Source organism: Heptranchias perlo, chromosome 10 (genome assembly GCF_035084215.1).
Source record: "Heptranchias perlo isolate sHepPer1 chromosome 10, sHepPer1.hap1, whole genome shotgun sequence".
NCBI classification, from domain to species: Eukaryota; Metazoa; Chordata; class Chondrichthyes; order Hexanchiformes; family Hexanchidae; genus Heptranchias; species Heptranchias perlo.
Genome location: NC_090334.1, coordinates 59,432,688 through 59,443,027, shown reverse-complemented (window position 1 = coordinate 59,443,027; position 10,340 = coordinate 59,432,688). Strand labels below are relative to the sequence as shown.

At 41.2% G+C, this 10,340-nt stretch overlaps 1 protein-coding gene across 2 annotated transcripts in view; it reads right to left on the bottom strand.

The window, feature by feature from the left end:
- Positions 1–605: 605 nt before the first annotated feature.
- lrrc9 (leucine rich repeat containing 9) overlaps positions 606–10,340 on the bottom strand; it is a 171,368-nt gene continuing 161,633 nt past the window's right edge. Inside the window, exons 32-33 of one of the 2 annotated variants that reach the window (XM_067991890.1) lie at positions 3,152–3,326; positions 1,632–1,752 (exon numbers count right to left, since the gene is read on the bottom strand). In XM_067991890.1, the coding sequence (XP_067847991.1) occupies positions 1,713–1,752; positions 3,152–3,326 (215 nt within the window). In that variant the 3' untranslated portion in view covers positions 1,632–1,712. Of the gene's footprint in view, positions 1,753–3,151; positions 3,327–10,340 lie in introns of both variants that reach the window. The other variant, XM_067991891.1, reaches the window with a different exon arrangement.

The window sequence follows — 10,340 nt, the reverse complement described above, 5'->3', positions numbered from 1 at the left end:
CAAATGCATTCATTCCAAATACATTTTGTAACTAAATGATCCTGAAAGGTAGTGCTGTGCTTCTAAGTGATTTTCCATCTGACATTAGATGTTGCATGGGGATAAAAAAAAACTATTTCAAATAAAAATAGATGAAATTCAGCAAGACCCACCATATGCCTAGGTGTAGATATATTACTATTAAATTGTATTTCCAGTGATAGCCATCTACACGGTTTGCATTTCAAAGTTGAATTCTGAAGAAAAGAAAATTTTAGAATTGATACAAAAGGAACGCCCCTGGGTGTGGGTAATACTCTGTGAATATGATCCAGTGAAATAACTGGGCACGTTTGACTGGACAATGAGGACATCTTGTGGTATTCTTTGAAATTACAATATTCATAGCATGTAATTTAGTTCTAAAGTTAAAAAATGCAATAGAATGTAAAGGACATTTGATAGTTTCAATTTTGTACTAAAGTTCAATAACTTTTACTCTGTTACTGTGGAACAACTTGCAACAGAAATACAAATTAGGGATACAAAAAATATAATATTTACAAATATGTTTTTTGCAATTTTTTGAGAAACATAGAACAAAGTTTTTTTTAAAACATAGTCAAGGCACACTTGAAAACATACACAATAAATTGTGATTAAAAAGGTTAATGTAAGCTATCTTTTTAAAATGCAGCTCTAAATCCATCTCTGTACATCTGAATTAATACAGGATTACATTTACAGGGCATTTAAAATAATATATTGTAGAATGCAAGTAAATAACTAGTTTATCAAAAACTACTACAGTACTTCATGTAATAGACTGTACTGAGCAATATCAATTATTTGTTAATGATCCCTAATGTTAACAAGAATGCAGAACTGTAAATGTTTGCTGAAACTAGTTCAACATAAACCTTAAGTTATCTATACATAGTAACCAATAAAAGTAATACATTTTATAATTGCTTCAATTTGCAGCATGATATAATAACATTCGACAGTCAACCAACGTTGTTTCAATTGAGTATTTTACACAAAATTCTATGTGCTATTGTATTAGCTCAGCATGAGTTATCGTTGCTCATATAAGATGTGATGTGAATCACCAGCATTTTAATTCAGACTGAATTATAAAAGTAAATAAAGTCTACACCCCACCTAAATCAAATTTCTTTGATGGATGAAAGTTATGTCAACAAAATTCTCAGAAAAATTATCTTTTTAAAGCCAGTTCTTGTTAAGTAATGTACCAATGCACACAATAGATGGTATTTAATTTGTGTAGTATTACTATTGGCATGTTAAATAAATTTATCTCAAATATCCTTACCTCTGTGAGAGGGTTGTGGTATGTACCAACTTTGTTTTGAAGTAAGTCTTTTAAAGTTAGACAATTTACATGATACTCAATTCATCCAAAATGTTAAATTCAGTATACCTGAGTGTTAAGACGAAACTGACAAGCAATGCAGGAATAAATAAAACAACCACTGTGTTTTAAATAGGTTTATAGAGTGTTTACAAAATACTACAATGTTATTTTGGAGGAGAAAATTACTAATCCCTAGAAATGTAAAATATATTTGAAAGTAAATGCCTGAATGGATGTATCATGAACTACGTATAAAGTTAAAGGACAAATGGTGCTTGTCGAAAGTTGTTCACCTCCCTCTTCAGAAAGGAATACATAGCTGACCGTATTGCTTTCCTTCCAGCTCTTGAATTTGTCACATTCGAGATGGCTTTGGAGCACTATTGTTGTGTACCCTGGAAGAAACCTTTCCATCAGCAATCAGTTTCACTTTTCATGAATTAAAAAGCTCAGCTAATGAATTAATGTTCATAAATTATTGTTTATCATTTAAAAAAACAAAGTCGTCTTGAATATTCAGAGAATGCAAAATTTTTGATGAAAGGAAATAATATGCTACAGAAATGTTTGAACTAATTTTGCAACAATCATCTATAATTTGTTCCTTTAAAATTAATAGCAGCATTGGATTAAGTAAAAATAGTATCTTTTCCAGAGTAAGCTGTGCCTAAACTATTTTAATTGTATTATCTTAAGTGTCCAATTAGTATGACAATGGATTATATAGAAGTAAACATTTCAAAACAAACTGCTTTGACAAAGATTTGAATCCGCTCTTCAATTTAATCCAAGTTTATGAGCAATTTTTAAAAAATTTAATCTAAAATGTCCTAATTTTAATTAGAACATACTGCATTATCATTTAATTCAGGCTCATCTCTGAACTACATGTATTGAATATGCACAACTAAATCATCAAATTGAACCAATTCCCACAGACAAAGCAAAATAAAATAAATCACAGTGGTGTATTATTTATATAATCTGGGGAGGTAATATTGAATACAAAGCCGCATGTTGTAGCATACTTTTACTGGAATGCTTCTCTCATAATTCTGTTATTTTGAAAATAGGTGATAGTTACTAATCTGGGACCTAAATAATATGGCAATAATGCCATTAAATTATATATATATGTGTCCTACTTAATTATCATTGCATGTGGAATTAAATAACTTCTAAATATGTTTTACTACACTCTCAAAATCCAATACTCAAAACAAAAAACTACTGATTGGATCCATTTTGTCGAACTAAAAATATTGATATATAACATTTAGTAGGTGCCACTCTGTGAGCAGCCATAAATATTGATGTGGATTTGGGAATTCAAGTGAAGTGTGATTTTCTATATCCCTCCATAATAATTTTATTATTTTAGAAAAGAAAGTACTCTTTGTATATTTAAAAGAAACATAATTCAAATGAAAAATGTTCAACATTTCTTTCAATTTCAAAATGAATTGCTTCTCAGGCTTTTGTTGAGACCTTTTGTTAAAGTTTTTTTCTAAGATGCACAGAATGGTATTGCAATTTCATTTTTGAATGCATTTACATTTAATTTTTCAATGAACAAACGAGGGTACCTTATTAGATTGACAGTTACATTGACAGTCATTAAATAAGCAAAGCTTCAGTCTGGTAAGACTGCTCTGATGGACGGGCTGTTGTCCATTTACAGAATACAAGTTGTACTCTGGAAAAATTAATTAGAGTCTGCAACTTATATTCCATAAAATACATTAATTATGAAGCAATTCTGAACATAGAATTCAAACCATACTAACTGCATACCTGCTATCTTGATCTTGGCTGCGCATTAAAGTTTGCATATTGCGAGAACTGCCCCTCTGCTGCTGCATATAAGAAGGTTGATAGTTTGCTCCACTTCTCATCTGCCTGCAAACAATGTCTGGATGTATGCTGTGAGTACTAGGTAGGTTCCCTCCCAAATGCTTGTGTTTCTTATCTGCAACATTGTTTATATATTAATAAGAAAGTTCTGAGATCTGTTTCAATGTAAATTATTACTTTAAGTAAGATATCTATAGCTTGCAAGTCAGAACTGTGTATTTTAAAATATATTCTTCACATAGCATGCTTTGTTATCCATATTAGTTCTGATAGCAATCATCGTGGCTGTGATGATTTTTTCTCACTTTTTATTGATTTTGCAATATATAGGCTCAGAAATTCCATTCCGTTTTCTGCATTTTGTTAGCATAAAATTGGGGCAAGTACTTTTCCTGTGCAGCAAATTGGGTCAGATGTTGTTTTTTCCAGTTTTCTACCCCAAAATCAATCCCCAAATTTTCTAAACGAGATTAAGTTAGAATGAGAATCATAACGTGCAGTTGTTGCCAGAAATCAGCCGAGGCTGGCAGAAGTAAGCAGTTTTTGAGCCTGAAGATTGCTGAATGTTTGAGTAGCAAAATCTGCAGCTGCGAACAAATTTTGTTTTTTGCCTGCACAGCCTTGGACGTGTTTCTAACTGCCTGTGGCAGTGAGAGACCATTGGAAGATTTTGTCCCCCTGCCCTACCCAGTTAGTACTTCACAAGAGCAGGTATGAGATTTCCTATGGGTATGCCTTTGCTCCACTTTGTGTGTCTTGCAGTGTTTTAGCCTGCTGTGCCTTGCACAACTTGACTGTCTAAAAAGATCTGGACATGGGCTTTCCTGGGGAGGTAGTCCCAGCTGTTTGAAGGCAGAAGTACATGGAGAAGAGCATCAGGATGACTGTCACATGGAGGACTCCTCAGTCAGTAATTGCTGCAGGAGGCATCAGAGCACAACTGATCACTGAAGTCTTCTTTTCTGTTTAAGCAGTCTACCTTTGTCACCACTACCGTAACTCCTTCTCCCCCACTTTCAAATAAAGGGCCAATCCTTCAATCCAGTACCCATCCTAGAACATTACAATACATCAAACCTCTTTGCCGCTACATGACTACACCAATAATAATTACCTGATTTAATACATCAGCACAAAACAAGTGCACCTTTCCCTATATGAATAGAATCTCTATGAATAACAGTGCACAATAGAAGTGCACAATTCCCTTTAATACAACAAATTCCAAGAACAGAAGCCAACCTACTATTACCTAACATTGTGCTTCCACTTGGTGTCTAATTGCGCCGTTCTTTCTCTTATTCTAGTGCTTCTACTAGATGGAACCTGAGGGCCAATATTGTGAGAGATGGCTGGCTGCTGCTATATTACAAAAATAGCAGCCATTACTGCTTACTGGGAGTAAGGTGGGTCCTCCTCTCATGGCAGCTTGCTCCTGAGAGGGAGATGCTGCTGGGTGCATCTCGAGGGCTTGTACCCAGTCGGTCTGTTGTCAATTTTTGTGTGCCACTGGTATTCTGTGTGAGGGGGAAGGCTGGGAGCCTAGTATGTGCTACTGAGAGATGGCAGACTAAGGCAGCTCTGTACCAGACACTGCCATTGGACTGGGCCCTGGATCGGTGTCCCCACTGATCAGTGGGCTGGCCGGTCCAATGACAGCCACCAGATCCTGAAAGGTTTCAGGCTTGCACCCTTCGTCAGAACTGGAAGGTATTACAGATAACCAGCATTTAAAAAGGAACAGAACAAGGGGAAGGGGGAGGGGTAAAACACAAATACACACACACAGGAAATACAATGACCTGCAAAGTGTTTAACTGGAAAACAAGAGATGGTTAAAAGACATATTTGAGACAGAGAGTGTGAGAACAACTAAAGGGATGTGGGATAAGCTGGTAAAAGGGAAACATGAAAAACCGGCAAATAGCCAACTCTATTGGCAGAGAAGCCTGGACGAAGAAAAAAGTAGGTCGACACTAAGGGTGCAGACACCCGGCCAGCACGGTGCTCTGAGGGGGGTGTCACCAACCCCAGCACCAACCCCGCTGCTTCCCCATCCCCTAAAACGCTGTACAACCACCCCATACTGCCAGTACATCCTGCTAGAGAGAAAATGGGAGCTATAGTTAAGGACTGAAGTTGTTAAAGTCAATTTTTATGGCCAGAACGTCTGGCAGAAAGATAAGATGCTGCTCTTTGAGCTTGCTTTGAGTTTCATTGGGACAGTGGAGTAGGTCAGAGTCAGAGTGGGAGTAGGACGAAGAAATGAAGTGGAAAGCAACAGGGCGGTTGTGGTGGCACTTCTGGATGGAATGGAGGTATCAGCAAAACAGCTGCCTAATCTGCATTTAGTGCTCCAGATGTTGAGGAGATCGCACTGTAAGCAACAAATACAGTATACTAGGTTGGAGGAAGTACACATAAATTGCTGTCACACTTGGAAGGAGTGTTTGGGGAACTGGATAGTGCTGTGAAAGAAGGTGAATGGGTGGGTATTGCATCTCCTGTGTTTACATAGATTCGGGGGTAGGAGTGATGGAAGAAGGAACCAGGGTATCTCAGAAGGATCAGTCCCTTTGGAAAGCTGAGAGGGGAGGGGATGGGAAAATGTACTTCCAGGCGGTGGGAAGATGGGAAGATGATATGTGAAATGCGGAGACTGGTAGGGTGGAAAATGAGGTTCTGAGGGGGAGGAAGGGAAAAGGCAGAAGCATTGGAAATAGGTTGGACCTGGTACATAGACAGGGCCCTCGACTGAGACCGTCCTATTTCCTGTGCTTCTGTTCTTACCCCCCACCCTTACTTGTCCATCTTTCACCCCACCAGCAAGTGTTCTCCAGCTTACCTGTCATACCTGGGCAGAAAAGTGGCAAATGGAATTCAATCCGGAGAAGTGTGAAGTGATGCATTTGTGGAGGGCAAACAAGGTAAGGGAATGCACAATAAATGGGAGGATGTGCATGTCCACAGATCCCTGAAGGTAGCAGGACAGGTTGTTAAGGTGGTTAAGAAGGCATACGGGATACTTTACTTTATTAGCCAAGTCAACATCTGCAGTATTTTGACATTTTTTCTTACACGCTCCATTGACATCTGCAAGAAAGGAACAGCTTCCCTAATGTTGCTTCAAATGATGGCTATAGACTCCCATCACAGCTGTCAGTTTCTGCACATCCTTGGATACTGACTTAAGGGCCTGCACGTAGGTGTCATGCTCTTCGAATATCCTTTTGTTTAGTAAATACCAATGAGATTTGGGTCCCACAATTCCAAAGCCATGGAAGCCTTCTTGTTGTCTCTGCTGGGAGGGTGGTACATCCTCACCCACTCCCCACTCCTTCAGTTCCCTCATTGTCTATAAATCACCTTATCTTCATTAATAATGTATAATCTCACTCTCCCGCCACCCCCCTCCCACCTGAGCTGGGAGTGAAAAAGCAAGTAACACAGGGGGTGAGATCAAGGGGGTTGTGGGAGAAGAACAAAGGACAGGATGTTGGTTGAGGGACTCATTTTTTTTTATTCGTTCATGGGATGTGGGCGACGCTAGTGAGGCTGGCATTTATTGCCCATCCCTAATTGCCCTTGAGAAGGTGGTGGTGAACCGCCTTCTTGAACCGCTGCAGTCCATGTGGTGACGGTTCTCCCACAATGCTGTTGGGAAGGAAGTTCCAGGATTTTGACCCAGCGACGATGAAGGAACGGCGATATATTTCCAAGTCGGGATGGTGTGTGACTTGGAGGGGAATGTGCAGGTGGTGTTGTTCCCATGTGCCTGCTGCTCTTGTCCTTCTAGGTGGTAGAGGTCGCGGGTTTGGGAGGTGCTGTCGAAGAAGCCTTGGCGAGTTGCTGCAGTGCATCCTGTGGATGGTACACATTGCAGCCACTGTGCGCCGGTGGTGAAGGGAGTGAATGTTTAGGGTGGTGGATGGGGTGCCAATCAAGCGGGCTGCTTTATCTTGGATGGTGTCGAGCTTCTTGAGTGTTGTTGGAGCTGCACTCATCCAAGCAAGTGGAGAGTATTCCAACTCACTCCTGACTTGTGCCTTGTAGATGGTGGAAAGGCTTTGGGGAGTCAGGAGGTGAGTCACTCGCCGCAGAATACCCAGCCTCTGACCTGCTCTTGTAGTCACAGGATTTATATGGCTGGTCCAGTTAAGTTTCTGGTCAATGGTGACCCCCAGGATGTTGATGGGGGGGGATTCGGCGATGGTAATGCCGTTGAATGTCAAGGGGAGATGGTTAGACTCTCTCATGTTGGAGATGGTCATTGCCTGGCACTTATCTGGCGCGAATGTTACTTGCCACTTATGAGCCCAAGCCTGGATGTTGTCCAGGTCTTGCTGCATGCGGGCTTGGACTGCTTCATTATTTGAGGGGTTGCGAATGGAACTGAACACTGTGCAATCATCAGCGAACATCCCCATTTCTGACCTTATGATGGAGGGAAGGTCATTGATGAAGCAGCTGAAGATGGTTGGGCCTAGGACACTGCCCTGAGAAACTCCTGCAGCAATGTCCTGGGGCTGAGATGATTGGTCTCCAACAACCACTACCATCTTCCTTTTGTGCTAGGTATGGCTCCAGCCACTGGAGAGTTTTCTCCCTGATTCCCATTGACTTCAATTTTACTAGGGCTCCTTGGTGCCACATTCGGTCAAATGCTGCCTTGATGTCATGGGTGGGGTTGAGCTCGATTTCCTCTCCCTCTTCATCATCCTATTCATTGATTTGACATCCTCATAGTCTTGATAGTGAGGAGGAAAGCTGTAAACTGCAGGAAGATATCAATCAACTGGTCAGGTGGGCAGAAAAGTGGCAAATTGAATTAAATCTGGAGAAGTGTGAGGTGATGCATTTGGGGAGGGCAAACAAGGCAGGGGAATACATAATAAATGGGAGGATACTGAGAGGTGTAGAGGAACAGAGGGACCTTGGAGTGCATGTACACAGATCCCTGAAGATTGCAGGACAGGTAGATAAGGTGGTCAAGAAGGCATATAGGATACTTTCCTTTATTAGCCAAGGCATAGAATATAAGAGCAGGGAGGTTATGCTAAAACTGTAGAAAACACTAGTTAGGCCACTGCTTGAGTACTACGTACAGTTCTAGTCACTACATTACAGAAAAGATGTGATTGCACTAGAGAGGGTACAGAGGAGATTTACATGGATATTGCCAGGGATGGAGAATTTTAGCTATGAGAAAAGATTGGATAGGTTGGGTTTGTTTTCTTTGGAACAAAGGAGGCTGAGGGGAGATTTAATTGAGGTGTATAAAATTATGAGGGGCCTATATAGAGTGGATAGGGAGGACCTATTTCCCTTACCAGAAGGGTCAGTGATCAGGGGGCGTAGATTTAAAAGGATTAGAGGGGAGCTGAGGAGAAATGTTTTCACCCAGAGGGTGGTGAAGGTCTGGAACTCACTGCCTGAAAAGGTCATGATGTGGAGATGCCGGTGATGGACTGGGGTTGACAATTGTAAACAATTTTACAACACCAAGTTATAGTCCAGCAATTTTATTTTAAATTCACAAGCTTTCGGAGACTTCCTCCTTCCTCAGGTAAATGTTTCAGGACCTCCTTGAAGCCTACGCATTTATACATATAGAACAATACATGGTGTTTACAGACTGCCCCTGCAACTGCCCGTTGCCAAGGCAATCACCGTGTTCAGACAGAGAGGTGTCACCTGCAGAACCCCCGAATACACATTCAACAAAAAAACAAACAGGGAAAAAAAAAACAGAGAAAAAAAAACAGAGAGAGGCAGAAACATCCGGAAGGCAGAGAGAGCCAGCAAATGACCCATTATATTAAAAACAGATAACATTTGTTCGTTGGTGGGGTAACGTGTAGCGTGACATGAACCCAAGATCCCGGTTGAGGCCGTCCTCATGGGTGCGGAACTTGGCTATCAATTTCTGCTCGACGATTTTGCGTTGTCGCCTGAAAAGGTGGTAGAGGCAGAAACCCTCAACTCATTTCAAGAGTATTTGGATGTGCACTTGAAGTGCCATGACCTACAGGGCTACGGATCAAGCGCTGGAAAATGGGATTAAGCTGGATAGCTCTTTTTTGACCAGCACGGACATGATGGGCCGAATGGCCTCCTGTGCCATAACTTTCTATGATTCTATGATTCAACGAGGAAGAAGTTCTGTGTCTCCTGCTCCTCCTCCTCATCATCATCTTCCTCCTCTTCCCCTCCATTTCTGTGGTGCATCTACAGGAAAGGAGGGTGCTAGCTAAGAAAACGTGATTAGTTGGAATTAGGGACATGGGGGAGGGGAGGAAGCTCGTGGCTGTGTGCTGCTTTTAAGGGTGCCATGGCAACTGTGTGGGTGTGTAGGCACCCCAACTTCAACATCTCCCATGGCAAGAGTGAAGTGCCTCCCAGTCAGCTCCACGGCCTGCTCCTAGTAGAGGGTGAGCCGCTTGATGTCGAGGATGCCTTCTCTGGTGCCCTGCCTCTCATGAACATTGTGCACAAGTTTCTCCTGCAACAAGATTGAGTGAATTAGGTGAAGGGTGGCAATTCAGGACTGTTTCCTAGGTGGCATTGAGCAGATGATGCAAGAAATGTCGTAGTGTAACTGTGTTAAAAGGAGGGTGGGGTTTTAAAGTTGTGTTTGGAAAAGACATGGAGAAGGTTTTACTGGAAGGAGGGCGATCAGTAGCAGTGACAGGAAAAGTGGTTAAGACCAGTACACTGGACTCACAGAATGAGTTTAGAGCCTGTAATGGGAAGATGGTATGGTTGAAATTAGGAAGAAAGAAAGACAGACTTGTATTTATCTATCAGTCTTGTCAGAAATTCCTCGTAATCAGAAATGTGCTTCACATACAATGAATTATTGTGAGGATTTGAGTACAGGAGCAGGGATGTCTTACTGCAGTTGTACAGGGCCTTGGTGAGACCACATCTGGAATATTGTGAGCAGTTTTGGTCTCCTTATCTGAGGAAACATGTCCTTGCCATGGAGGGAGTGCAACGAAGGTTTACCAGACTGATTCCTGGGATGGCAGGACTGACGTATGAGGAGAGATTGGGTCGACTAGGTCTATATTCACTAGAGTTTAGAAGAATGAGAGATGATCTCATCGAAACATATAAAATTCTAACA